The 26827-nt window shown below is 42.9% G+C and overlaps 10 protein-coding genes and 2 non-coding genes across 12 annotated transcripts; 5 read left to right on the plus strand and 7 right to left on the minus strand.

Annotated features, from left to right (window-relative positions):
• Nucleotides 1-107: 107 nt before the first annotated feature.
• SJAG_02900 (19S proteasome regulatory subunit Rpn11) lies at nt 108-1932 on the plus strand. The gene has a single exon (XM_002174049.2). It carries the CDS (start codon nt 736-738, stop codon nt 1660-1662), a length of 927 nt encoding a protein of 308 aa, XP_002174085.1. The 5' UTR covers nt 108-735; the 3' UTR covers nt 1663-1932.
• On the minus strand, nt 237-308 carry SJAG_16029. Its single transcript has one exon. It is a non-coding gene; the product is annotated as a tRNA-Met (tRNA).
• Nucleotides 314-406, minus strand: SJAG_16030. The gene has a single exon. It is a non-coding gene; the product is annotated as a tRNA-Ser (tRNA).
• On the plus strand, nt 1896-5026 carry SJAG_02901 (glycine decarboxylase T subunit). Its single transcript, XM_002174050.2, has one exon. It carries the CDS (start codon nt 2420-2422, stop codon nt 3617-3619), a length of 1200 nt encoding a protein of 399 aa, XP_002174086.1. The 5' UTR covers nt 1896-2419; the 3' UTR covers nt 3620-5026.
• SJAG_02902 (phosphatidylserine decarboxylase Psd3) lies at nt 4964-9710 on the plus strand. Its single transcript, XM_002174051.2, has 9 exons — nt 4964-5274; nt 5340-5393; nt 5455-5676; nt 5740-6184; nt 6243-7279; nt 7322-7496; nt 7549-7690; nt 7744-8353; nt 8424-9710. The coding sequence occupies exons 1-9, from the start codon at nt 5176-5178 to the stop codon at nt 8487-8489; spliced, it is 2850 nt and encodes a 949-aa protein (XP_002174087.1). The 5' UTR covers nt 4964-5175; the 3' UTR covers nt 8490-9710.
• SJAG_02903 (dolichol-phosphate mannosyltransferase catalytic subunit Dpm1) lies at nt 8469-9492 on the minus strand. Its single transcript, XM_002174052.2, has one exon. It carries the CDS (start codon nt 9322-9324, stop codon nt 8602-8604), a length of 723 nt encoding a protein of 240 aa, XP_002174088.1. The 5' UTR covers nt 9325-9492; the 3' UTR covers nt 8469-8601.
• SJAG_02904 (40S ribosomal protein S10) lies at nt 9591-10317 on the minus strand. Its single transcript, XM_002174053.2, has 2 exons — nt 10157-10317; nt 9591-10043 (listed from the first exon to the last, which is right to left on the minus strand). Exons 1-2 carry the CDS (start codon nt 10230-10232, stop codon nt 9691-9693), a joined length of 429 nt encoding a protein of 142 aa, XP_002174089.1. The 5' UTR covers nt 10233-10317; the 3' UTR covers nt 9591-9690.
• SJAG_02905 (ubiquitin family) lies at nt 10251-11340 on the minus strand. Its single transcript, XM_002174054.2, has one exon. It carries the CDS (start codon nt 11311-11313, stop codon nt 10507-10509), a length of 807 nt encoding a protein of 268 aa, XP_002174090.1. The 5' UTR covers nt 11314-11340; the 3' UTR covers nt 10251-10506.
• A 531-nt stretch (nt 11341-11871) lies between these two features.
• Nucleotides 11872-19118, plus strand: SJAG_02906 (ATPase with bromodomain protein). The gene has a single exon (XM_002174055.2). The coding sequence runs from the start codon at nt 13012-13014 to the stop codon at nt 16468-16470; it is 3459 nt and encodes a 1152-aa protein (XP_002174091.1). The 5' UTR covers nt 11872-13011; the 3' UTR covers nt 16471-19118.
• Nucleotides 16497-18708, minus strand: SJAG_02907 (triacylglycerol lipase). Its single transcript, XM_002174056.2, has one exon. It carries the CDS (start codon nt 18535-18537, stop codon nt 16633-16635), a length of 1905 nt encoding a protein of 634 aa, XP_002174092.1. The 5' UTR covers nt 18538-18708; the 3' UTR covers nt 16497-16632.
• A 183-nt stretch (nt 19119-19301) lies between the features above and the next one.
• SJAG_02908 (DNA polymerase epsilon catalytic subunit A Pol2) lies at nt 19302-25861 on the minus strand (the record flags this gene model as incomplete). Its single annotated transcript, XM_002174057.2, has 3 exons — nt 19302-22545; nt 22706-24050; nt 24082-25861. The coding sequence occupies 3 exons, from the start codon at nt 25859-25861 to the stop codon at nt 19302-19304; spliced, it is 6369 nt and encodes a 2122-aa protein (XP_002174093.2).
• On the plus strand, nt 25508-26791 carry SJAG_06046 (hypothetical protein). The gene is made up of 3 exons (XM_011050685.1): nt 25508-26236; nt 26320-26434; nt 26520-26791. Exons 1-3 carry the CDS (start codon nt 26180-26182, stop codon nt 26696-26698), a joined length of 351 nt encoding a protein of 116 aa, XP_011048987.1. The 5' UTR covers nt 25508-26179; the 3' UTR covers nt 26699-26791.
• The last annotated feature ends 36 nt before the right edge of the window (nt 26792-26827 follow it).

Raw genomic sequence — 26827 nt, forward strand, 5'->3', positions numbered from 1 at the left:
CTTTTTTATATTTTTATATTTTCCTTTATTTATTTACTTTATTTTTTTTATTTTTATTTTATTTTCCTTTTTTAGACTTACTTATTTACCTTACTTTATTATAATTCTTCTTTTCCTTACTTTATTTTACTATAATTCTCCTTCTTTTCTTTTCCTTTCTTTTAATTCTCCTTCTTTTATTCCCACCCCATCATTCATTTCCCTCATCTCCTCGACCCCCCCACCGCAGCAAAAAGTTGCGAGGCCAGGTTTCGATCCTGGGACCTACGGGTTATGAGCCCGTCGGAGTTCCACTCTCCTACCTCGCACAGACCGTCACCAGCAGGACTTGAACCTGCGCGGGCATAGCCCATTAGATGCCTGAACGAGTTCAAGTCTAACTCCTTAACCGCTCGGACATGGTGACTTTCTTGAAAATTCCTGAAAACAGCCATTGTTGACGGGATGAAAGACGACTTGATGACCGTAAGCAGCACGAAGGGCACACGGGATCATAGCGCAGTGTAGTCTTCACAGTGTAGTGAATGAGCGTTTGTCTTGCGAATCGAGTTTATTGTGCTTTCCCTAGTACCATGCATGCTTGTTCCACACACACCACACTCCCCCTTCTGTCCTCCCTTGCACACGCTGCCGCGCGCTATCGTAAAATAACGCACTGCAGCGCACGCCAGCGCAACAAACTTTTCCTGCTGGACACACACCTCGACTCTCCCTTTCCCTCCTCCTCGCTCCAACATGGAATCCCTCCAAAGACTTCTCCAAGGCGCTCGCATGGGCGGCGGAATGACCGGCGACCAGCCGGTCGTCGACAATTCGGAATGTGTGTACATTTCCTCGTTGGCTCTGTTGAAAATGCTGCGTCACGGTCGACACGGAACTCCCATGGAAGTTATGGGCCTGATGCTCGGCGAGTTTGTTGATGACTACACGGTCCGTGTCGTGGACGTGTTCGCAATGCCGCAGTCCGGTACCGGTGTCAGTGTCGAGGCTGTGGATCCCGTTTTCCAAAAAAATATGATGGACATGCTGAAACAGACAGGCCGTCCGGAGATGGTTGTGGGCTGGTATCATTCACATCCTGGTTTCGGTTGCTGGCTTTCAAGTGTGGATATCAACACGCAACAGTCGTTCGAGCAGCTCACTCCTCGTGCTGTCGCTGTCGTTGTCGACCCTATTCAATCCGTGAAGGGCAAGGTCGTGATCGATGCTTTCCGGTTGATTAACCCTTCCACACTCATGATGGGTCAGGAACCGCGTCAAACAACGTCCAACATCGGTCACGTCAATAAACCAAGCATTCAAGCCTTGATTCACGGACTCGGCCGGCATTACTACTCTCTTCGCATCAACTATCGCAAGACGGAGCTTGAGGAGACAATGCTGCTCAACCTGCACAAGCAGCCATGGGCTCATGGTCTTGAGCTGGAAAACTTTGACACGTTTGCTCTCCGCAACCAAACCTCGATGGAAAAAATGAAGAGTTTGTCGGAACAGTACACACGTCGTGTTCAAAACGAGGTTACCCTGACTGCCGAACAGCTCCGCACACACTATGTCGGTAAACAGGACCCCAAGAAACATCTTGAGGCACAGGTTCAGCAAACTATGGACGACAACATTTCTGTTCTGCTTGCCGGAATGCTGAACTCCGTGGTGTTTTAGAAAAGAAAACTTGATCCTTCTTCCACGTTGGCCACTGTGCGTCTGTGTGAGTGCTCTTGCTTTTTCAGGAGCGCCAACTCCAGGGTGCCGTGTCTGAATCCCCCTGTCGGACCTCGGCCCTTGCACACGGTTGTTCACACTGCTATCGACGACACAGCACTACATCCTTCCACGATAAACGTATGTTTAGTTTTATGAACTGAAATGACTCGAAGTTAGAAACTATATAGGAACCGGAACAAGCGCGGCATGCCGCGCTTGTTCCGGATACCCCACATGCTTCATGTGTCCTCTCATTTACTCCATCCCACAGCGCGCTTATCTCGTGCATGCACAACGCTTATCCGTAGACCAACCTCGTCCAACATGTGTCCGAGGGGCGAGGGCTGATAGCGGCGGGCTTTGTTATAAGCACTGTGCTTCCCAGCACAGCACAGCACAACCCGTTCCAGTCCTCCACTTCTTCACCACCAGGAATTGTGTACCGCGCTACCTCCCAGGAACTCCCGCGGTAACGTAACTTTCGCTTCAACGCTTCAATCTCTTTCTTGACCGCCGTCTGTTCTGTGAGCTGTGACGAGAAACAATTGGTCTTGCTTTTTGTCCGTTTGTTAGACGATTTTCGAGACTTTTTTGCGCGATTACAGTTTCTTTATACGAGTTTATCCCCAGTGTTAGTAACCACTACGACTTTCATCAATTCAGTGGACTTTTCTCTGCCTGTCTGTGTAATTCAATCTTCACGCCGTACTCCACCATGCTCTGCTCTTCAGTCAAACTCCGTGCTTGCACATTGCCTCGTCGTGTTCGTGTTCCTACCGGCAATCACTTCGTGCGTTCCATTGCTTCTCTGAAAAAAACTCCTCTGTATCCGCTCCATGTTGCGCGTGGAGCGAAAATTGTGCCGTTCGCCGGTTTTGAAATGCCTCTCCAGTACAAGGGCATGTCAGTTGGCGATTCACATCGTTGGACTCGCCAACACGCCGGTCTTTTCGATGTAAGCCACATGGTCCAATGGTTTGTTCGCGGCGAAAATGCTACTGCGTTTTTGGAAAGCATTACACCTTCCTCGCTGCAGGAATTAAAGCCCATGCATTCGACATTGAGTGTGTTCACCAACGAGACGGGCGGCATCGTCGACGATACAATTATCAGCAAACACGACGACAAAACGTACTATATTGTCACGAACGCAGCTTGTGCGGACAAGGACACCGAAAACTTGAGCAAGAACTTGAACAAATGGACTAAGGGTGGTGTAACCATTGACCGCATTGAGGGTCGTGCTTTGATCGCGTTGCAGGGTCCGGAGGCTGTCGCAGCGCTTGCCAAGCTGGCCGTCACGTTTGACTTCCCTTCGCTGAAGTTTGGTAAGTCGGCATATATCGATGTGTTAGGTGCCAATTGTCTTGTGTCGCGTTCCGGATACACCGGTGAAGATGGAGTTGAAATGTCGGTGCCTGCGGATGATTCCATGAAAATCGCTGAAACTCTCCTTGCCGATAGCCGTGTACAACCCATCGGTCTCGGTGCCCGTGACTCTCTTCGTCTCGAGGCCGGAATGTGTTTGTATGGCAACGATATCGACGACACTACGTCTCCAGTTGAGGGCTCTCTTTCATGGGTTATTGGCAAAAGACGTCGCTCCGAAGGCAATTTTGTTGGCAGTAGTCGTATCTTGAAAGAGCTTATGGGAGGACCTAGTCGTCGTCGTGTCGGCTTTCTTGTTCAGGGTGCTCCTGCTCGTGAGGGTTCTGCCGTCGAAGTGGACGGAGTGAACGTGGGACGGGTTACCTCTGGCTGTCCTTCCCCTTCCCTGGGCAAGAACATTGCCATGGGCTACGTTCGCACTGGACTCCACAAGGTCGGTACCCGAGTCCACATCAACGTTCGCAACAAGCTCCGTCCCGCTGAGGTGGTCAAGATGCCTTTTGTGCAAACCCACTACCACAAGTAGAGGACTTAATTTCTGTAACATAAACGCTTGTCAGGCAAATTCTGGACAAGCGTTCTTCTTTGCCTCGGTTTCGTTAATGACTCATATTCATCTTCGTTAAGCATCCGAAAAGGGTGCCTAAATGCCTCTACACCCCCTCCTCTTTTTTTTTTACTTATGAAAGCACCGCTCAACCGGTAGCTCTGACACAGTTTTAAGGTGGTGCATGATTCGCCGTTATATACTTTGCCGACTGTCGAGGTTTTGTCGGTGGTACGAAGGATATCATCTCAAGACCTGTTGTATAGTAGCTGCAAACAACTACTATGGATGGGAAAAGCAGATTTCTCATTGAAGTGTTTCCAAGTCAGCTGCGAATAACCCACGCCGACGACGTCGGCTTTTCCGACCTTTGATTCTTACTACCCAATGACCCAGCGGTGTTGCTTAATGAACAAGCAACTTGTCTAGATTGCCGTCTCACTTACTGGAGGTACCGCTGTTTCTCCTGTCGCTTAAACCCTCACTGCAAGCTTGTCATTCCTTTCAGTTCTAATTAAATTTAATTTTCATGTTCTTCATTCTTCTTTTTTTGCGCATCCCCGGGTCAGGGCGCTCTTGTCGTCTCTGCCAGCACATAAATCTCTCATAGCGTGATGCTGTTTAAATAGAATGCAGAATAAGCGGCGTCGGACGATGCGGTGAACTACTCTGATTCCGTCAAAAGCCACCGACTTTCCGTAATAAATGCGTATTTCGTTTGATACAAAAATCAATCTTTCGATATATATGAATTATCACGTATACAATCTCCTAGGGATCACTATTACCCCATGTATCGCGCTTGTACCCGAGGTTATGCTGATTTCTGCCATTCTAACCGTGTTTTCTTCCAATGATGCACTAAATTTAAGGTTATCTAATCTCAACCACGAGTGGATAATTTGACGAAATACATAAGAAGAATGAGAAGCAGCGGCTCTGAAATAGATTTAACAAGACAGGAGGCTTCGCCCATTTTTTGCTTAACGAAATGTAGCGACATTTCGATTTTTCCGTGTGCCCATACTCCATATTTCCATAATGAAACCTACCCATGTCTTCGTATTCTCCTGCTCGTTGTATCTTCTCAATCCAGAATTTGCGAAAATTTCCAGCTACTCACAGCTTCATTAAACACAATGCAGACGGAAAAATGCGCAGCCGACATTTTCCTCGGACAAGCGGCACAAATTTGCATCCTCGTAACCTCGTGTGTTTCGCTCGAGTAATATGCGATTACTACTAGTCAACCTGACCCGACCGGCTTCCGTACTACACCAACCTTAATAATAATCTGATGTCATACATATAATCATACGCAGTGCCGAACTGTCAGACCCTAGCCTTTACCAACATCTATGAGAGGGTTTTCGGTCTGCAAAAGCTCTGTTTAAGACCATACATTTGCATTGAGTTTATTTTTGTCATTTTCTTTCGTACAGATTTGTTTTCTTAGAGTTTATACTCCATCATTTGCGTCTACTAGGTCCAACAGGTACAATTATCAACTTTCTTCCTAAGTATTGTATCTCGAAATGGCTCCTTTTCACTTCCGTTCACGTAGAAAAAAATCCCGCTCTAAAGAGGGCGTTACGCCAAATTACGAGTGTTTCGTTCATGTTACCATCGGTCAGGTATGTTGTCGCAAATTTCACATGAAAGTCGTGAGTGATGGCTTTTAACACTTTTTACTACACAGGCAAGATGTCTTCTTTCGTTCAACGAAGACGAATATGATGATCAAATGCAAATTGTATGTTGCTCGTAGCTTTTGTTGACGAATTTCCGTGTCTAACCTACTTCTTTTGGAATAGAGACTGTGTTTTAAAACAAAACTTATGCAATGCTGCACCCCTTACACTCATCTCACGAAACAATTTAACTGGGACACGGCTTTACAGTTACCGGTGGATGCTCAGTATAAAGTCAATTTGTCGCTTGTCTCTGATTCCAAACTGAAAACGAAATCAAACGAGCTCGGTTCTTGCGAAATAGACATCCATAACCTTTTCAATGGGAGCGAAAGCTCAACTCCGGTATGTTTCACAAGCACAAATTAAATCCCTGTCTGTAGTGGCATGAAGCTAATAATGAGACAGAACGAACTTCACTACTTATATGCTGATGCGAGCCGCAAAGGAAATCCTGTTTATGCTGTTGAACTACAATGGTCCTTAATGGAGTCTTCTGCAGATGCATCACTTAGCGACACCTCATCCGTTGACCGACTTTCAGTCCCATCTTCTCCTCAATTGCTAGGCACTTCAGACCTAATGTATACAACTAACAATCTGTCTTCTCTTGATTTGAACTCCTCGAAAGCAGATCTTGGAACACTTTCAGGAGATGAAAGACCGCCCTTAAACGAATTGAAGGGCGAGCAAGTTGAAAGTCTCGGAATACCTTCTGCTGGATCCTCTACTTCTTCAAAAAAGTCGAAGTCAAACACTTTAGACGGGTTTCAGTTTTCTGCGGATGGCGAGCTACTTGGCTTTATGTACATTGAAGTCAATTCTGCAAAGAATCTACCACCTTTGCCTAATGGTTCGTTACCTTCATCCTTTTTAGTGATATGTGTATGTACTGACTAATACTCGTTTAGCACTTCACACAGGTTTTGATATGGATCCCTTCGTCATTGTTTCTTTCGCACACAACACGTCTCGGACGCGCGTTATTAAGCACGAACTCAATCCGGTTTTTCACTCAAGATTTTTGTTTGAGGTTGGTGCGTTGGAGAAGAATTATGATATTGTGTTTAAAGTCGTGGATCGCGATAAAGTTTCGTTAAACGACTCCGTTGGAACTGTGTCGTACAATGTGCAGAATTTCATACGCCGGAGTATTCAACCCGATCCTGTAACAGGCTTATATGATGTGTCCGCCGATACTACTTCTCATACCGATACAAAATCAAAAAATCATGATAATTCAATGGAGAAAATTATTGCTGATTTCTCATCTGCTATTGATAAGAATCTTCAGACAGAACTTGTAGTGGAAACGCTTCCGCTGCAATTGTGTTGTAAGAATGCTCAAAGTTATTTAACCGCGACACTTTCGTTCAGCGGAATGTTCTTTCCTGTAGCAGCAATTCGTCAAAAGTTTTGGCGAGTCATGCTAGCTCAATATGCGTCTGACGGGCAAATTTCTAGACTTGAGTTCAATATTTTATTGGATTCGTTGGGTTCGAATATTCCAACGGAGACTATTGATGCTTTATTTAACAAGTACCTTAATGATTCCGTTACGGAACCCAACGAAGATTCATTGAGCGAAGACAATGCGGTAAGATGCCTTGAAGACCTTGCAAAGCAAGTACGTCTTGCCGAAAACTCGGACGATTATTCCTCAAACTCTGAAATCTCCTTCGTCACTAGCGATTATTCTCTTTCCCCTGATGCTACAATAGTTGATGATGATGAGGAAGCAATGGATTCACGTCATGCCACAGGACTACATTTAATACGGTTGAAGAAATGTCCACTGTGTCAAAAGATAAGTTTTGCAAAAATGTCACAAAGCAAAGCAATTATTCACATGACCACATGTGCTACCCATGATTGGAAGCGTATTGATCGGATTATGATGGCTGACTACGTTACCTCGAGTCAGGCTCAAAAACGTTGGTTCTCAAAAGTATGACTTAACTATGCATGATTTTCTGCTAACATACATTAGGTGTTTAACAAAGTAGTGTATGGCAATTATCGCATTGGAGCGAATTCTGCCAACACGCTCGTTCAAAATAGAAAGACTGGTCAGATAGAAGAAGAACGCATGAATATGTATATTCGTGTTGGCATTCGGCTCATGTATCGTGGCATTCGAAATAGTAGAATTGAAGGCGCAAGAGGTATGTTGATGATTCACACATGCCCTTTACATATACTAATGTGTCCATCTAGTCAAAAAAGCCTTAAGGAATATCACATTAAAGCAAGGCAAGAAATATGATTCCCCTTCTTCTCTTAAAGATATACCAGCATTTATCAAGTTTTTCCGCTTACCTCTGGAAGAGGTTTATGTTCCAGAAGGTGGATTTAAAACGTAAGTTCAAACTCGTCCTATTACAACAGTACGCTAACGATAACCATCAACAGATTCAATGAATTCTTTTATCGCTCTCTCAAACCCGGTTCACGTCCTTGCGCCAGTCCAGATGACCCTAAAGTTCTTGTTTCACCGGCTGATAGTCGAGCAGTATTTTATGAAAGCATAGAGGCAGCCACTACTTTTTGGATTAAAGGTCGTGAGTTTAGCGTTGCTGGACTTTTGGGACCGGACTTTAGCAAGGATGCGCCAAATTACGCTGACGGAAGCATTGCCATTTTCCGGCTTGCTCCACAAGACTATCATCGTTATCATTCGCCTGTTCGAGGGGTTGTTGGCAAGACGAGCAAAATAGATGGTCAGTATTACACAGTCAATCCCATGGCCGTGCGATCGACATTGAATGTGTTCGGCGAGAACGCACGAACAATTACGCCTATCGACTCTCCGGAGTTTGGAAGAGTCATGTTTGTTAGCGTCGGCGCTATGATGGTTGGCAGCATCGTACATTCCGTCAAAGCCAATGACTGGGTTGATCGCACTGATGAATTTGGCTATTTTAAGTTTGGCGGAAGTACCGTCATTACAATTTTTGAGAAGCATCGAGTCGTTTTTGACGAGGAGCTGAAACGGAATTCTAAACTTGGCATTGAGACACTGGTACGTTACACATGATGGTCATGGACCATCCAGTGTTCAGACCCGATCAGCTTTTTACTAACACAAGCAGGTCAAAGTTGGCGAGCAGATTGGAAGAGCCATCAACAGTGGCGTTTCCGACGAAAAGAGCGAGTAAGTCATGAATAATTATTATTTTCACTCAAGAAGCTATGGGAATTTGGCCATTTTACAAATATATATCTGCAATGAATGTGTCTGCGGAAACGCAACTAATAGTAGCCAGACATTTAAATGAAGAGTAAAGAGAGCACACCCTTGACGTAACCGAGAATATCATCCATGCCGAGCTTGCTCTCACCGTACAATCTGTCAACAAAAGCAATGGGAACTTCACCAATCTTGTATCCGTGAGCACGAGCACGGACCATGATCTCCATTTGGAATTGATAACCCTTGCTCTTCACCTCAGACATTAAAGTGTCAATCACCTCCTTCTTATACAAGCGGAAACTGCCTGTCACATCAGACACACCGGGGGCCAAGACGACCTTAGCGAACAAGTTGGCACCACGAGAAATGAATTTTCTCTTCAAATCCCAGCCGTACACACCACCGTTCTTGGCATAACGCGTGCCGAGCACAATGTCAAGGTTCTGTTCGCGCTGAAGCTTGATGAATTCTGGCAAGTACTTGGGATGGTGGGAAAAGTCAGCATCCATAATAACGACAAAGTTTCCCGTACAGAACTTCAGGCCGTGAACGTAAGCAGTACCAAGACCAAGCTTTCCGGTACGAGGCTTCAGCAGAATGTGATCTTCTCCGTAGATCTTTTGCAGTTCACGAGCAACGTCTTGAGTTCCATCAGGTGAAGCATCGTCAACGATGACAATTTCCCAGTTCAACTTTTGTTGATCGAATGTCTTGGCGATCAAGTAAGTAATGATAGGGAGATTCTTTCTCTCGTTGTACGTGGGCAACAGGATACTGTACTTGTCGGTTTGAGCAGCCATTTTCGCTTGGACCTTACTTGTCTTGGTGAGCAAGCTACGTGGTAGGAAGGAGAAGCGCCTACCAGCGTAGGTTACACGTGGAGACTAGACTTAGCCAGTTTAGGGCAACGGGGCAAAATGATCGGCATGTAGTGACCGAGGTAGATCTGCAAACCCCGGATCAACATCAAAAGTCAAATGCCTAAGCGAGACCAACTCCACACTCGAACAAAACAAAGTTTACGCGGGGCACAAAGAACTACAATAAGAAGAAATGTACAGCATCACTTGCGTGTTAACATTGCCTATGAACAGATGCGGTGTTTGAGGAATACAAAGCTTCCAAATGTGTGAATCCTTCCATTACGAACAGATTTTATTTTTCATTTAGGCACGGCCGAAACCACCACGGAAGGAAGGAGCGAAGCCAGCGGGAGCAGCCTCACCGTCCTTCTTCTCAGCACGGCGGTAACCAGCATCAGCACGTTGCTCACGTTGCTCAGAGCGGACAGCGCGGGGAGCAGCTGGGCGGACTTGACGCTTGTGAGTAGCAGGAACAACCTCAGCGGGAAGGTGCAACCATTCACGGAGATACTCAACACCCTCGTTGGTCAAGGTGTAGTAGTACCAGCTCCAGTTGTAGCGGGTCTTGACATAACCACGAGAGTCCAAGGATTGGCAAGCCTTGATCACCTGCAAGTTGGGGACACCAACCTCAGGGTGCTTAGGAAGGTTGAAGTCTGAAAAGCTTGTTAGTGCACCTGCGATAAAAAGAAGTGCCACGTCTGCATGCAACGGGTAGAAGAGAACGGCCACAGCTCACGCGAACATCCTTGCAAATCTTAATACATACCCTTCTTAGCGACGAGGACGCCTTGTTGGAAAAGAGCTTGGTGAATAGCTTTACGGTTCTCCTTGGGAATGAGCATCTTCAGGCAGAGTTTCGCTGTAACTGGGAGCAGCCATAAGTGTAAAACGAACATTTTGGTTTCGTTGGAAAAGCCGTCACATTAGGGTAGGGCTAGAGTTCATCCAGCCAAAGTGCGGGGAACCAGACTTTAAGTTTTTAAGGTTCTGTTTAGCGAAAAATAAAGCTACCACGCGAAACTCTATATGTGGAATAATAGATTCGCAGGTTTTGTTGTTAGAAATGTTGGTGATGCAGTTCATTAGTTCGTCATTCATTAAACAATACAGTTCAGCTTATTCATCTTCATCATCCCAGCCAAACACCTCTCTTACTACAGCAGCGGCAGAAGAGCTACCGGGAAGTAGAGCTGCAGAGGCCGGATTTTTTTGTGAAGAAAGCTTACTGTTGCTGGAACTGGGTGTTTGAACAACGGTGTTAGAAGAAGGTAGAGCCGCCAAAGGGAATGGGATCACCGTACTATGCATAATAGGCGAAGAACTGCTGCTGCCTTCACCACTGCCAATGAGTTCGTTCGTAGAGCATACAGAGTCAAACGTTTCTTCTAAAGCTTTGCGGACATCACTTTTGGAAGCCTCACACTCTTCAAAAAACTCGTGCTCATCGTAACGAGTAATGGGTCCTTGAGCATTCAAAACTTTTGCAAGCTTTTCCTTTTTGGCCAATCGAGCAGCCCGTGTTTCCGCAGGCTTCTTAGCTAAATATTCCGCAAGTTCCTTTGCTTGTCGAACTTGACCTAACCGTCTGCCTTGCAAATCACGACAGGAGTCAAGATTTTCTTGTTCGCCGCGTTTTCGTGACATTCGGCCACCAGCTGCTCGTAATTGACTGCCGAAACCACCTTTTCCACCGCGGACACGAGGTCGCAGAGAGAGCGTTATAAAAGAGCAATTAGGAGCTGCCCATTTTTTCAACGCGTCTGTTTTTTCGAGTATATGACTTTGGCACGTCCAATAAGCATCTAACTCACAATTGCCATACAGCTGCTGCTGCACATCGGAAACCAGAGCATCATCATGCAGGTTTATGCAGTTTCGGCCAATGTGATGAGGACCATCAACTAATACAGTCAACATTGCCATGTTGTAGAGGGCAACTTTATGTTGCCAGGTGGAAAGAACAATATGGCAAATAACGCGGTGCTTTAAATAACGGTAAAGTACTATAAGGAGTTTTTAAATGGCCGTTAATAGTACAATGCACTACTATGCAGTATGCTATTTTAAATAGTGCAATTTAACGAACTACTAGGAAATACTTTGTGTTGCAAAGAAATTCGGTATTTTTAATAATGCATTCTAAAGATGTGCAGTATTTATTATACTGCATTATAACGTGCTGTAAGCTTACATCAGTAAAGCACGTTGTACTTCATTAACTCATTTAGTGAAACAAAACGAACTACCTACCACTTCTGTATTTTACGTTATTAATTTTACTGTGGTGCAAAGCACTGCTGTAGGCTCTCGTAAGTTTCATTAAGCCCCGCTATTACACTTAACGAAATGTAGTGCACGATAAGGTGCTTCTTTATAAGGTGTTAAAGTTCACTAAACACATTTATGAGAACGCAATGAACTGTAAAGTATTGCTTTAACACTCAAGAGTATTCGTTAAATGACATAGTGAAGTTTACTGTACTTCAACGTACAAAAAGTCGAAAAGCAGGTTTTCCCTCTCAAAAAGAGCAAGATTTATAGTTCTTCTTCATGATAAAACGTGAATATATAATGCTACATACACTTAGTGTCATTGTTGAACCGTATTAACAAAAAAAATATATATCTCAAAAAACAGGTTTTGGCAAAATTGTAATAACTAGACGTCTCAAGCTGAGCTGAACCTACCAAAAACCAAACACCTATAATGGCTGACTGAAAACTTGAAGATGATCACCGCAGGCTAAATTGTCAGACGGAGCAATACTTTTTCATTTCTCATGGAAACGGATCATTGACATGTAGTCTCTAATGTTTTGCATTTCCTTTATAAAACAGGATTTCTTTTTTTTTTCGTCGCGTCAATGAGAACGACCTTTTAAGGATGTCTATTTCAGTATTGGTGGGCGACTCTACTGACTCATACCACCAAACGTGGTGCTGACCACACAGTTCAGCCGAGTTTGCCAACACCATCATTTTCCCATTCACCTGCAAGTTCCGCTACTAGAAGGGCAGGAATTACGGCTTCGATAAGGGTTCCAGTGCTAAATATTACTCTTTAATCGTACGGAACATTTGGCCTCTGACTTTGTTTTGGCGACGAACGTTTTCAGTGTATCTTCACTGAATCTGGGGATAAAGCGCGAACTTGCGGCAGTTCGTACATCTCATAACGCTTAGGAAGTTGCAAGTTTATTTTTCCTTGGTCTATTCTCTAGAAAATAGATTTCGCTCGTGGCGGTTAATTAAAACGCTTCAGCAATAGCGACAATTCATAAAAAAAGGTTTACGACAGAGCAGTGATTCGTTCACCGTATATTATACCCATTGCCATCATTTACTTTTGGTCAAGTGCAGTGGTTGGCTAAAACATTATTGACCAACTGATAGTGGACGCGTTCTCTCTTTCCCTAGTCAATTACAAAAGTGTCTGCTTTTTCAGAAAACCGGGGACCTCCGTTCCCGCCCTTTTCCGACTCTCTTAACAAACCCGGCGCTGATTTCACAAACCCCTATCTTTGGAAAAGGCATCCTGTGAGAATCTGCTTCAAGGATTCTGGCGCAAAACAACGTTACCTTGATTCATTAGAGCATGCGGAATTAGAGGCAGCTTCTGATATGCCGATGGAACCGTCTGATGAAGAGTCTGAGAATGTTGCCGATGAAGGTGAGCAGAGCGCTCAAATTGAGGATAACAACTTCACCGAACAGCCTTCGGCTTATTTGGAGTCCATGCCTTCCGGCGAAAAGGAAAGCGAGTTAGAGGATGATGTTGAAGTGAAAGATGACAACAGCGATGATCCGGATTTTGAGCCTGTGAACCACCGGCGGCGGCGGCGACAAAGCAACTCTCGTCCCTCAAAGCGTGCACGTCGCTCTGTGGTGAAAGATGAAGATGATGAAGACGAGGAGTATTATGAAACTCAAACTCGAAGAAGTCATCGTTCCAGTGTCAGCTATGGTGACAATGACAATTATGAAGAAGACTCTAGCAATGCTTCGTTTGTGGACACAGAGTCCGAACTAACAAGTCTTGAATCGGAGGAATTTTCTTCTGAAGAGCAAACGGGTACGCGACGTTCCGCTCGACTTCGTAACCGGCAACATGCGAATGGTGAGGAAGAAGAGGAAGAGGAGCATCGCCCAACTTTGCGGAAACGCAAATCCCGACCAGATTATAGACTGCCAGCACCCGATTATGGACCAGATGAATTGGATCAGTTGAACAACACCACAACCTCCAATTCAAATCGCAAAAAAACGGCAGCTGAGCATGTGGTGATACGCTTATTACAGAAACAGGTGAACAATCCCGTTGACCTGGACTTTTTCAGCGATTCCGATGATGAAGGTATTATTGGAAAACAAGTTGGTGGTGATTCGGGCATAAAGGCTTTAGAGGATCCAAATTCCGCGGGCGGTCCAGCAAATTTCGGTCAGGTGAACAATACGAAGGATTTGGCAGACTTGGATCCTTTGGGGGTCGACAAATCTATCTCGTTTGATTCCGTTGGGGGTTTGGATAATCACATCAATCAATTGAAAGAAATGGTAATGCTCCCATTACTGTATCCCGAAGTGTTTCTTCGTTTTAATCTGAAGCCTCCTCGTGGTGTTCTTTTCCATGGACCGCCTGGTACAGGAAAAACGCTGATGGCGCGTGCGTTGGCGGCCACATGTTCTACTGAAGGAAAGAAAATCTCGTTTTATATGCGGAAAGGTGCCGACTGTCTTAGCAAATGGATTGGTGAGGCAGAACGGCAATTAAGGTTACTGTTTGAAGAAGCGAGAAACACTCAACCTAGTATCATCTTTTTCGATGAGATTGACGGTTTGGCTCCAGTGCGAAGTAGTAAACAGGAACAAATCCATGCGTCTATTGTTTCAACTTTATTAGCGTTGATGGATGGTATGGATGGTCGAGGACAGGTCATTGTGATTGGCGCCACAAACCGCCCAGATGCAGTAGATCCTGCCTTACGACGACCAGGTCGTTTTGATCGTGAATTTTACTTTCCTTTGCCCGACTTAGAAGCTCGGAAATCCATTATTAAAATTCACACAAAGAATTGGGACCCTCCCTTGGACCCGAACTTATGTGACTTGCTTGCTCAGAAAACTAAAGGGTATGGAGGCGCTGATTTGAGAGCTTTATGCACTGAGGCGGCTCTTAATGCTGTGAAGCGTACATTCCCTCAGATTTATAGCAGTTCACAAAAATTACTTCTTGATCCAAAATCAATACAAGTTAAGGTTAAGGACTTTGTCCTCTCCATGAAGCGGATTGTGCCGTCTTCACAACGTTCTGCAATTTCAGGTAATAAGCCCCTGCCTGCTGAATTGGAAGTATTGTTAGGACAAACACTAAAGTCAATTTTACGCACCCTACATCATATAATGCCACTTCCAAAAAAGGTTAATATTATGGAGGAAGCAATGTACGATGATCCTTGTGATGATAGCTTCGAATATCAGCAGAGATTGGACGACTTGGAAACTTTACGTGTTTATCGACCTCGTCTCTTAATCTGTGGTGAGAAAGGTTTAGGCCAGGTTGACTTGGGACCTGCCATTCTCCAATACTTTGAAGGTGTACACGTGCAATCCTTTGACTTGTCTACCCTTCTACAAGACTCCAATCAAAGTTTGGAGAGTACTATTATTCAGTTATTCGCAGAAGTTAGGCGGCATACACCTGGTGTTATTTATATTTCGGACATTGACAGTTGGCTTAATGTACTGCCGGAAAGCGCGATTGCGACGTTTTCTTCTCTGCTTGAAAGTTTAGCACCTTCAGATCCAGTCTTATTTCTCGCTATTTCTTGGGTGCCTCTGGCCTCTTGTCATCCTTTGCTTCTTGAATGGTTTCCCCATAAACGTTCTGTATTTGAATTACAGCGGCCATCTAAGCGAAGCCTAAAACTCTTCTTTCAGGCAGTAATTGACCTTATTGCGAAACCTCCCACTGAATTACCAGATGGCGTGCCGCGGAAAAAACGGACACTTCCAGAATTGCCAATTGCGCCTGTTGTTGTTGATGCAACTCCGGAGAAGAACCAATTAAAGCAAACAAAACATAACGATATGCGTCTTCTTAACAAACTGAAAATTAAACTTAATGCGCTGCTGGGAAGCTTGAAGCCTCGTTATAGAAAATTTCGGAAACCACTTATCGACTTCAGTGATATACATTTCGTCGATCCGGAAACAGGTGACGCTCAGGTTTCGCGAGATGATTGTAATTTTGAATTGGTTGACGACCAAGTGCGTCGTATTGGCACTTCAGAAACGTTTAGCATGATGAGTTTAGAGGAAGTGGAGAAACGTGTTTGGGATAACAGTTATTGCACTCCTCTTGAATTTCTTAAAGACATCAGACTTATTCTCAAGGATGCCCTTAAGCTTGGGGACCTCGAAACGAAAAAGCGCGCACAAGAAATGTACACCAACGTTCAGTTTGCCCTTGAAGATATGGAGGATGGCCATTTCTTTCAAGATTGTGAGCGGATGGCTGTCCGTGAAGCTGAACGGAGGCGCATTCGCCAAAAGAAGCTTGATGAGAGACTTCGCCTGGAGGAATTAAAAGAAGCAAATGAGGCCGCACTAGCAGCCGCTTCGGTTGTTCACACACCTGTTTTACAGGAAGAGGAGGACATGCAGCTCGATTCGCCGAATACTGTCATGAAAATACACATGCAACTGCAGAAAGACCCTTATGAACTGATTCCAAAGGTAATTGCGTCAAAGGAGCCTCCTTCTGTTCCTCAAGAATTAAGGGTTCCTACCGAAAAAGACGAAACTGTCGACGTACCTACAGCTGTCCCGTTGGAACCAGACGTTGCGGAGGAGGTGAAAGCGGAAGAAATGCAGCTGCATTTAGACAAACAAAAGTTAAGTGAGCTCCGGGAGCAGCTGATCTCAAGCACCGAAAACTACACCGTTGATCAGCTTGAGCGGTTACATGCATCGCTTTACAAAGTTATATGGGACACTCGGAGTACTTGGGATCGTAACGTTGTAATTTCTAAATGCCTCCGCATCGCCCAGGAGGTTATTGAGGACGAGAAGGCAAAGTAGTTTTCCACCAAATCTACTAAAAGCTGTGTGATTTACTATTTAATTAAATTGGGTGCTTGTAAATAGCTTCATTCATAAAATTACATTGGTCATTTTCAAAACATACAGGGTGTCATCTCATATACGGTGAACACACATTCACTTCAGATGAACGGTAGCACATCAATCTGCCATGTAAGAAACATCGACAGGTTGAATGTCCGCAGATTCTTTGCTGACTCGAACATCTTCAGTGGACAATACTGTTCCAACATCACCATCTGCAGCGGTGCCTAGCTCAGTAGCGTCATATTTGGCGCGTCCTTGCTCAATTAGCTTTTCAACTTCCATACGATAGGAAATAAATTTGAGTTTGGGAAAAGAAGCGCGTTTACCAGCGAGAATCATTCGACCGAGACGTTGCTCAGTAGGAGGATCCAAAATGTAATAAAAGTCGGACAACAGAGTCTTAGGCCAAATCGTAACAGTTCCCTCAAAACGCTGTAAGAAGACGTTGCTCCAGTCTTGACCGAAAGGGCGCGGCAAAAGTTCCAGACTGCGTACAACATGAAGCCATTTAATCATTTCAAACTTCAAATACTGCTCCAAGGCACTTCCCAAATAACCACCTCGCCAGCCCTGACCTTTGCGATGGGAGACAGGTCTGCCTATAGCGCCACGAGGAGAGAAAAAGAAAATTTGAATATGGGGATTCGTTTGGCTGACAATGGAGTAGTGAACATTGAACTGGGTTCGAAGTTCTGCGAGCGGTATATCTGTACGCAGACTTCCATCTCTCCAGCGATTGCCAAAATTGTATGGTATAAGCTTGCCATCAACCGAACGTGTCATTAAAGGTACTGGTCGTAGAATCCCGGGGACGGCACAACTAGCAATGACAGCACTCCAAATGATTGTATTGGGAGCTGTCAGATAGTTGATAATTTTGGGCGGCGAATGGACATCGCTTGGAACGACAGTGATATTGAGAATACGACCTGTGCGCTCATAGGCTTCAGCGAAAGTCATACTTCCACGGGTAAACCACATACAGGTTCGAGCCCAAGCTACTTCACTAAAACGAGCGCCTGTTTTAACGTACCGAACAATTGTATCCATAAAGTTCCCCATTTGCGACTCGAAATGGGAAGCCATTTGAGGCACAATTATCTCTTTTAACTCTTCATTCGTTCGCGTACATAATAAAGCAGCAACAAGGCCACCACCGCTCGTACCAGTAATCACACTGGGAAGGAGATTTTCGTCCAAAAGTGCACGAACAACGCCCAAATGATAGAAAGAAAAACTGGCACCGCCCGACAAACACAATGCCGTTCGTCCAAAATTCCGGGCAAAGTACTGGAAAACACGCCGTGACTCGTACTCGTCAAAAACGTTCTCTGTAAGCAGCAGCTGTAAACACTCTGTAACTTCCGTGTAAAACTCGTCTACAAGTTTTTTGGTGCCATAGTAAGTCTGGGAGTACAGCATAGGACTATCCAAGCCTGCAAAATTGCTACGGACACAGACGTCCAAAGTTGACTTCAGTGCCTCCCAATTCTTTTCTTTCCTGTGTTTACGGATGTTGGAGAGTACGGTTCCGACTAATGTATAGTCGTAATACGCGAACTTTGGGTCGTCAAACCATTCGTCATGACCCAAGTACTTGTCTAAAGCAATCGCATTTGTTTTCCACTCTTCATAACTGGTAGACTTGTTAAGTCGCTTTCTTAAACGTTCAGCTTCGCCTCTCCAAATGAAGACATTTTCGTGAATGCTAATAAACAAGCGAGTAAATATGTACAGAGATCCAGTAATTACTAATGATATCAAGGAAAACAACATCAATGGCCATCGAAGTAAAGGATACGTGAATCCTTCACGCTTTTCGTCCCTTCGTTGCCGTCCACTAAATCGTTGAACGCGTTCATTAATTGGATTCCAGTCATGTTGAGCTTCAATGTATTCAATTCGCTTGTCTCTTTCCGACTGATGCTGTGAAGTGTAGTTACGAAAGTCGTCTAAGTCTGTTTCATTAACATAGGATTGCCTTAAATCTGATCCTAAGTCCATAATAGGAGCCGACATATGTTTTGATTCCGAGTTCAAGTCAGAATTTCAAAAATGATACAAAATAACACAATTGATGTGTAAGGACCGTGTTCTTATGGATATTCGCGTTCTTATAATCGTCAATTGCTGTTGAGGAAGTGGAGGAAGAAAAGTTCCTTCTGATGGCAAATGTGAGACTAGGGTCGGACCAACGGTATGACACAAGAGTTCGCTGGGTTCGAAAAGTTCACACGTTTTAAGATGCATTGCTATTAGCTTGGACAATTAAGATGACGAGATTTTTGGCAGCAAACTCTTTATGTTGCGGCATTTTGTGCCTAGAGACGCTGTAAGACCGCAAGAAAAATTGTTTCAAGTAGCAGAGTGGTAAAATAAGCCGTTTCGAGCCCGATGAGAAATTGAACTATGAAATTCATTATTGTTAATTAAATAAATACTGCGAAATAGGTCTCTCGTACTGTAAATGTTTATTTACCTCCCCTGTTCTGTTATGTTTCTATTGAATAAATGTTATTAAGGTATTTAAATTCGCTTGTAAGCGAAAGTTTGAACCCTTTCATAAATAGCAATAAGTGGCTCAAACGCGTCCTTTTGTGCAAAGAATAGTTGTGTGCGAGTATCTTTTCATTAGGATTCTTGAAACCTTTGTTTGTTTACCGTAATATACAATTCATTAGACTCGTAACAAATAAAAAACTGAAGAACAAAGCTTGGACTCTTTAAGGTATAGAACGGTCGATCATACTTGCCATTATTCCCAAAACCAGTATGGTTTCAGACTATGAGATGGATTGGTCAATCGTACTAACCATCGCTTTTAGCATGGTAAACTCGTAGTACTCGGCAATATTTCTATACACAGACAGTAGGTCAAGAAACTTCTCTTGGGGATAGCTCATCTTCCATGCTCCCGAACATGAGCACAGACTTTTGAAAGGCGATGTGCGAATGTTTCCGCACTTCGCACAGTGGAAGTCTTGGACTTGGAACTTCAGTAGTTGCTTTTGTAACACCTCGACTAACATTTCTTCAAATGCCCATCTATCGTATTCAAGGTTACAGATGGTACAGTGCCAACCGGTTGAAAACTGAAGTTGACCAGACTCTGTTCGCTCCGGCCAAAGCTCCTCGTTGAGGCAGAGATCAAAATCTTGACTATTACCGCAGTGTTTGCAAGGCACTTGTTCTAATTGCAGCCTTTTACTTGGATAGATAAACTCGGTATCTTTTGAGAAATCGCGAACATTGAGGATGGAGTACAGACTTTTCTGTAAAGCTCGAACTTCTAATGAAAGATTTCCAGCAAGATTAAATACAGTACATATGCTTTTGGCAAATTCCAGCACTGGGTTTTTTGGAGAGAGATGTGTGCCTGGTAATTGTGGAATAGAAAAGTCAACATCAACATCCGAATTTAAGAGCGACTTTTGGTATTGATGCTGAAACTGAGAAATTTGTCGCTCCAAAGGTGCGAGAAATTTTCGTTTAATGAGTCCTGCCCCAAGTATTTCCTCCTCAACATCTTCATTGTTGTTCCGGACACGAACTCTAAGTTTTTGTTCTTCGTTTTTCTCCATTTTCAGTTTGTGAATTTCTTCAACAAACTCAATAATCCAATTTTGGAACTCATTTTGCATGGAAGAAGGCAAGTGTTTTTTGATATGCCAAGAAACGGTTGTTTGAAGAACGCAATTTGTTTGGGCAAGACTTTCTGGGATGCATGCTTTTCCACCGTAATTGAAGGGATCCATCCATAGTAAATAGTCCCAGTATTCGCGGATGGTAAAGTCGACAAAGTGGAACAAGGGCAAGCTCTTTATGGTTTTTAGAACATAATTTGCGAACGATGCAGCAGTTTGAATAGCAGGCTTTTTAGTTGATATGAGCACTCTTTTCGCGTTAGCGTAAACCACATGCACACCGAATCTTCTAAACTCTGCCAGAAGCTGCAAAAATGTTTTTCTCATTAACAAACGAACATGCGTAACCAGAACCGGATCATACATGTGGGCATCTGTTTGTTGAACCCAGCGAACAAGGTGCTGAATAATGAGGTCAGCAATGAGATCGCCCTTGCCCGCTTCAAGCCATAGCTCTTTCACAAGGTCTTTTAAGATTGGCAGGGAATATGTAAGACCAAAATTCTCACTAGCTCCGAACCTTGCTTCCAGATTTCCAGAATCACTAGCAAGATATGAGTCATCTAATGCACTGAAATCCTCAACGCCTTCTGCATCGTTTACAATGGCAGAGTTAAGGATACTGCACATGGCCAAATTAGAGATATGAATATCAACAGAAGCATTGGCATATGCTCCGGAGTAGTTCAATTCAAAATTATCACTTGGACTTGTTAAATGAAGAATATCATCATGTTCTAAACCACCCAGATCTGGTAATGGATTTTTGTTCCACCAGAGAATAATTTGTTTCTCAGTTAAGCGGCGTGCATATTCAATGTCCAAAAGGTACTGCATGTTATCTTTTTCAAAGTTACAGAAAGGGATACTTGCGTATGCAGCTAACTGCCGTTGGTGAGTAATCCATGGACCAATGCCAAGATAGTGTCGGATCATCATTTTCGCATAAGTTGACTTCCAAGAAAATGACATGTTGGCGGTGTCATGTCGCTCAATCACGGCGAACGGAATATCGTCAAGGATTTTCAAGTTTTTCTTTAGAATGAATGCCTCAGATGTTTCCAAAATTAAGGTGCAAACACCTAATTTAGAAGAAACAAACTTGCTAAGCTTATCAGTTAAACTCTTATACATCTGTTTGGGGGAATTGCAAAAAGAAACACCTGCTTCTATAGTATCACCGTACTTGATGCAACTCGGTGCTTCACTTTGTTTGTATGAAGGTAAAGCCTCTTCATACAGTTTTTTTAATGGAGGGAAACTGTGATCAGTAGTGTGTTTGTCAACAATAATGATATCCGCTGAACTTAAATGAGGGTAAAATAATCCTACCATCATCTTATTGTCAAAACTTGCATGGAAAAGATAAACATATTTGACGTCAATATCGGCCAAATAGTCATCTTCGCTTTGATTGAGCATTGATGTGAGGAAACCTGTTTCTAGTGCTTCTCCAAAAGCACCTGAAACAGTGCCATTAAGTCTACACGTAGCCCAGTTCAAGGACGGCACGTTCGACAGGTGATATTCCTCTTTCGTACACACCTCAACTGAATTATGTGAAAATATTAATGAGAGACAGTCGCATTCACTTTGGTAGATTTTCTCTGGTATGATCAAAGAAAAAAGATTATTCGTTGGCTTTCCGTGGGGCAAAATGCAGTTGCTCTTTTCAATAACACAGCCTTCAATTTCAACTTCAGGTAAGTCATTAGTCTTAAAGTTCACATAGAATTTTCGATGAACCTTCAACTTAACGGATGTGAGCCGTTTGTTGACAACAATCCAAGCAAGGAGAAGACCAGGGACATCTGTTGGTCTAATCTGAAGAATATGCCATGTATTGTTAATTAATTCCTCCATCGAAGATTGAAACGCACCACTAATAGAATTCGAATGTCCAATAATGGTTCGTCTTCGATCTCTAACTTGCTTTTGGAATGCCCATTTCTTTTTTGCGTATACAAGCCAGTGTCTATAGTCTTCATTTATAGGAACGAAGGTCTCCTTAAAAGTCAAAGGTGCCTCAGTGGCAGAGTGAACGGCTTTTCTTTTCTTAACTATGGCAATAGGAGAAACATGTGCTTTCGCAGGAGATAAGATATCCTCTATGTCATTAATTACGGGCTTGTTTTTATCTTCAACCTTTTGTTTTGACAAGAATGACTCAAGCTTCACTTGCTGAAATTTAGAATTCTGTTCAGCTACTCGTTTAAACAACCAATTAGGCAGGGGTATCCGAGGGACGGGGTTAGCAATCCTTTGTAACACGGCTGGAATGCTGATAAGTTTCTGAACGACAGATCCCAATCGTTCTAAATAATAATCCCAATCGAGAATGGACCGAATGTCAAAAGAGTCTCTTCCGAAATCCTTCAACCAACTGCGTAAGTAATATTTTTTTAACGCCTTCTTCGGCGGAAAAAATTGCAACGGGTATTGCCCTTTCAGCAACGGGGCTTCCTCTTGGTTGAGACGAAATAATAAACTTACAAGCTAGACCTCGATCTTTAACCATTTGCTCCCCTAAAAATTCTGCTAACCGTCGAGCCGTAGTGATAGAAGTTGATTTCTGGTTACCGTACTCTTTGAGGGTTTTGGTCATGCTTCGATTTTCCGAAATTAAATCAAAAAGCTCGTCATCGTCAACAGATGAACCTTTGCTGAAAAGAACCTCTAACCAATTATCGGCTACTTTTGCAACTTCGGCATAGCATTCCTCTAATGTCTTTCCCTGAAGAAACACTTTAAAGATTTGAGCCTGAAATGTCTTAATAAGTTTTAGCTCTCCTCGTCTTTTAATTTCAAAACCCTTCAATTCTGCCAAAGAGCCGTCAAAGTTAAATACGGCGTAACGTTTTTTCAAGTTTTTTCCTTCTTCCTTTGAAGCTGGAAGAACCATAGCTCTATAGGGACCATCAACTTCGAAAAAAATACTGTTTTCACTGAACGTTTCATACTCCAATGTTTCGGCATTCTTTAAAACAGAAAATTGGTGATTAGTAAACTTTTCATGAACTAGATGATTTAACATCACACAAGGATATGAAACAGTAAACTTTCCGCCAGTCTTAGTCTTGAGCGTAAAGTTTTCAGGAAATGATTCAGGCAGAATACACCAAATACCATCAGTATCCAATTCTAGAGGACGGCCAGCTCGTTCAACGATCTGACGAGCCATTTGAATAATAGTAGCACCCGTTAAACAAGTTATACCTGCCATCTCAATAGAATACCAGCGTGAACCTTTTCGCATCACATAACCATAGAACGAATTAAGAATAACCTTATGTGCAAGTTGGAGTGAGTTATATAAAACAATCATTTTTTTGGCTTCTTCAATTCCAGAAAGAGTTCCTCCTTTTTGACGCTCCGCGAGAATCTTTCCCCATTTCTTTTGCAATCCTTTGAAGTCATAACGTCTGTCTCTGAAGCTTTTGACGGTATCAATGTAAAATGAGTTTTCCTTTTGACAAATAACAGTCTCCTTGTTTATAATAGTATTGTCATAAAGCTTGTGATATACCTTTTTGCTGTAATCCGATAATCTTTTTTGTATACGTTCGGCTTGTTCTGGGGGACTAAGATCGTCAAACGAACGAGGAGGACCGTTCTTAAACTTAGGAGGAAAAACTTCAGATTGTAGTGCATTCCGAATCATATTATATTCATTTCTTTTTGGTGGATAGTATTCTCCTCTCCAAGCCCAAATCATCTTTCTGTCGCAGGTTTTTCCAGGAACATTTAAGTCGCAAGAAGCACAAAACGATTCATCCTTAATAGAATCGGGCTGCAAACGATTAGTGATCATAATATTAGGATACATGGAAGCAACATCCAGATGGTAAATTCTTGGATTTTCCTTGCGAGTGGGAGAGTCGCGCAGAGCTGTAAGTTTCTCAACAATTCCGGCTTTTACTTTCGTCGTAATTGCTAATATCTTCCATGTTTTTTTTGTTTTCTATTGTAATAGAAAAATGGAGGGCGGAATCAAGTTGATCCAGTAATTCTTGATACACATTGGGATCTAGATGAAAATCGGTGGGTATATCAGCACGAAAGACACCACTTTCAAGACTTTCGACGTGCCCTCCAACGTAAGTTTCACTCGCAAGTAGATGTCCATCGAAAAACTTTTCAAGTGGATCAACATGTTTGTTAGGTAAAACGATGTTTCGCGTACAAGCTTGTACGGTTAATAGTGTTTCACAAAGAGTACCCGTTCCTTTACGTAGAACTTCGTCTGGGTTCAGTGGAATGATGTTACATAGGGAAAAGATGAAGGGGTGAACGTACTTCATGTACAAATAGTATGTAGCGACGGCATCAGAAACGGAATATTGAGCGAGGACTTGGGGTTTTTCTGAGGCATAAATAGTCATCAATTCGGGGTCTAATTCAATGGGATCATAACCAAGTTTGGCGACTGTCACCGCTTTCAAACCTTGACTTCCTTGGGGAAGATAACTGTCTCGTTTAACCCAGCGGAAAGCATCCATATGAGCACAGTATGTGCTTTTATATTCATCCTCCTGATCTTTACTAAAACCAATTTCCTGAAACATATCCATTCCATGGCAAGATGCTCTGGCATCAACAAACGGCCAATCGAAGAAGTCACCGTTATACGTGACGATAATTGATGGCTTTGCGGAGCGTATATGACGAAAAAACCGTTGAAGAAGAGCCATTTCATTCTCTTCATTAAAGATAACAAAGGGACCTTCGAACTCTGGTTTAGGTGTATATTCAAAATCCTGAATATCCTCCGAGATAATTTCCCGATTTGTTATAAGAAAACCTTGGCCGTCAATCATGTAAGAAATCATCATGACTTGGTCAAAAGTGCTGTCAGGAAACTTTAATGGTGACTTCGTCGTCTCAATATCAAAAGCCATGATGACGGGTTCGGCACGTTCAATTCTAGACTCATCCAAAGTGATACTTGGCTCTCCATGTTTGAATGAAACATTGAACCATTGTCCCACACGAACATTTAAATCGATTAATGACCGAGAATGATAAGGGACGTCATATTCCCGGACATCCAAGATATAGTCCAGTGGAGCATCCGCATTTGTGCTTTCATCCTTGTTGTCTTTTGTTTCGAAAATGTCTGCATACGTATTGGTAGCCTCTCGGCGATTTTCGTTTGTTCTGCTGGCGCTCAAAACAAGTCTGCGAACGGTAAACAAATCCATCTGGTTATCAAAGAACAGTTGTACAAAAAGTTTCTGATAACCAACAAGGTGATTAACAAGTTTAAGGTCATCTTTGTACACATGTTTACAGTCTTTAATAAGATTTGGAAAAGCCTTCTTTAGATAGTCTTCCACTTCTGCCTCTTTCCCCTCTTTCGTTGAGACATATAAATAAGGACGATAGGGAACGGTTACGCGAAATGTCTCACCGTCTTCCTGAATGAAGTAAAGTGCAATGGCACTTTTCCCGTTGGCATTATCATCTGAAGGAACACTCGTTGGATGAACGTTAAGAAGCCAACCAATACGAGGAGGTCCAGCCTCAATATTGTCAAAGCCCATTTTTGTGTCAATTTCATTTTTTGACTGAATTTCATTCCATATATTTTCCAAGACGACTTCCTCATTTGCTTTTGCCGTAACTGCACTGTTCCAATTTCTCGATTGGGATCCAGCAGGTCGAAAAGACCGCTGTTTACCAGAGAAATTAGGAGCCATCACCTTTTCCCCAAACTATTCAATTATTGAGGTAAGAAATGGTGGAGGGAATAATTAGTAAAGCTCTCACTCCAAAATCCAAATCCAACTCTTTGCATGTAGAAAAAACGTTATAACTAACGAATTGTGATCAGTAACTGCTAAAGTGCTTCGTTTTTGTGGGTTTACTTTTCAGTGTACATATATTTAACACATTCGTATACACTGTGTGTTGAATTTTAAACGTACATTACACCAAAGGAAGAAGTAATAATACAGACGCTAAAATCTATTCTATCCGAATTGTGTTCTTTTGTTTTAAAGGAACCTCTCGCAAACATGGATTCTAAGGATCAGCAAAGTTCTGTTTTTAGCGCTTTGTGGAAAACTCTAACAGTAAGACAATTCAATTCGTCAATTGTTTGCATTTTGTGTTATCAATAGGCGAAATTCCTTTAGTGAAAAATTCTAACCGGTAGTCTGTATCTCGTAATGACTTTAAACATCTTGTACGAGAACCGTGTTTCAAGCAATCTCAAATTGTTGGAGCAACAACTGGCCTCGGAGTTGGAGGAATTCAGTTGATGTTAAAAGGTAAACCAAATATTGCTATTAAATCATAGCCTTCATTTGTTATTTGTATTTTTCCATCTATTTACCTTACTCACACTCGAACTAGCAAGAAAATCGGTGGCCTTGAACTGGGCCTTTTTTACATACGTTGGAATGTGTATAGCTTCCTGGGAGGGTTGCAATTACCGACAACGACAAGCACTAAAGAAATTGGATATTGAATTAACCCAGATTGAAGGGAAACTTACAAAGCGCAGACAGGCCAGAGACTTTTATGAAAAGTGATTATGACTCTTATTATGACTTAAGTTAATTACATGACAATGAATGTTTAATGATGATAAATTGGGTGTCACAGATATGAATGTGAATTGTGCACTTTATTCTAGTGTCGTCCTCCTTCTCTAATCCTGT

The sequence above is a fragment of the Schizosaccharomyces japonicus genome, assembly GCF_000149845.2.
Source record: "Schizosaccharomyces japonicus yFS275 unplaced genomic scaffold supercont5.1, whole genome shotgun sequence".
NCBI classification, from domain to species: domain Eukaryota; kingdom Fungi; phylum Ascomycota; class Schizosaccharomycetes; order Schizosaccharomycetales; family Schizosaccharomycetaceae; genus Schizosaccharomyces; species Schizosaccharomyces japonicus.

Bases quoted from the DNA above. Each gene is read 5' to 3' on its own strand.
- SJAG_02900 (XM_002174049.2), top strand. From the start codon at position 736: ATGGAATCCCTCCAAAGACTTCTCCAAGGCGCTCGCATGGGCGGCGGA.
- SJAG_02906 (XM_002174055.2), top strand. From the start codon at position 13,012: ATGCCGATGGAACCGTCTGATGAAGAGTCTGAGAATGTTGCCGATGAA.
- SJAG_02901 (XM_002174050.2), top strand. From the start codon at position 2,420: ATGCTCTGCTCTTCAGTCAAACTCCGTGCTTGCACATTGCCTCGTCGT.
- SJAG_02903 (XM_002174052.2), bottom strand. From the start codon at position 9,324: ATGGCTGCTCAAACCGACAAGTACAGTATCCTGTTGCCCACGTACAAC.
- SJAG_02902 (XM_002174051.2), top strand. From the start codon at position 5,176: ATGGCTCCTTTTCACTTCCGTTCACGTAGAAAAAAATCCCGCTCTAAA. The intron at 5,677-5,739 runs GTATGTTTCACA...ATAATGAGACAG, and splicing joins GGAGCGAAAGCTCAACTCCG to AACGAACTTCACTACTTATA. The intron at 7,497-7,548 runs GTATGTTGATGA...GTGTCCATCTAG, and splicing joins TAGAATTGAAGGCGCAAGAG to TCAAAAAAGCCTTAAGGAAT.
- SJAG_02905 (XM_002174054.2), bottom strand. From the start codon at position 11,313: ATGGCAATGTTGACTGTATTAGTTGATGGTCCTCATCACATTGGCCGA.
- SJAG_02907 (XM_002174056.2), bottom strand. From the start codon at position 18,537: ATGTCGGCTCCTATTATGGACTTAGGATCAGATTTAAGGCAATCCTAT.
- SJAG_06046 (XM_011050685.1), top strand. From the start codon at position 26,180: ATGGATTCTAAGGATCAGCAAAGTTCTGTTTTTAGCGCTTTGTGGAAA. The intron at 26,237-26,319 runs GTAAGACAATTC...TCTAACCGGTAG, and splicing joins CTTTGTGGAAAACTCTAACA to TCTGTATCTCGTAATGACTT. The intron at 26,435-26,519 runs GTAAACCAAATA...CACTCGAACTAG, and splicing joins AATTCAGTTGATGTTAAAAG to CAAGAAAATCGGTGGCCTTG.
- SJAG_02904 (XM_002174053.2), bottom strand. From the start codon at position 10,232: ATGCTCATTCCCAAGGAGAACCGTAAAGCTATTCACCAAGCTCTTTTC. The intron at 10,044-10,156 runs GTATGTATTAAG...CAAGCTTTTCAG, and splicing joins CGTCCTCGTCGCTAAGAAGG to ACTTCAACCTTCCTAAGCAC.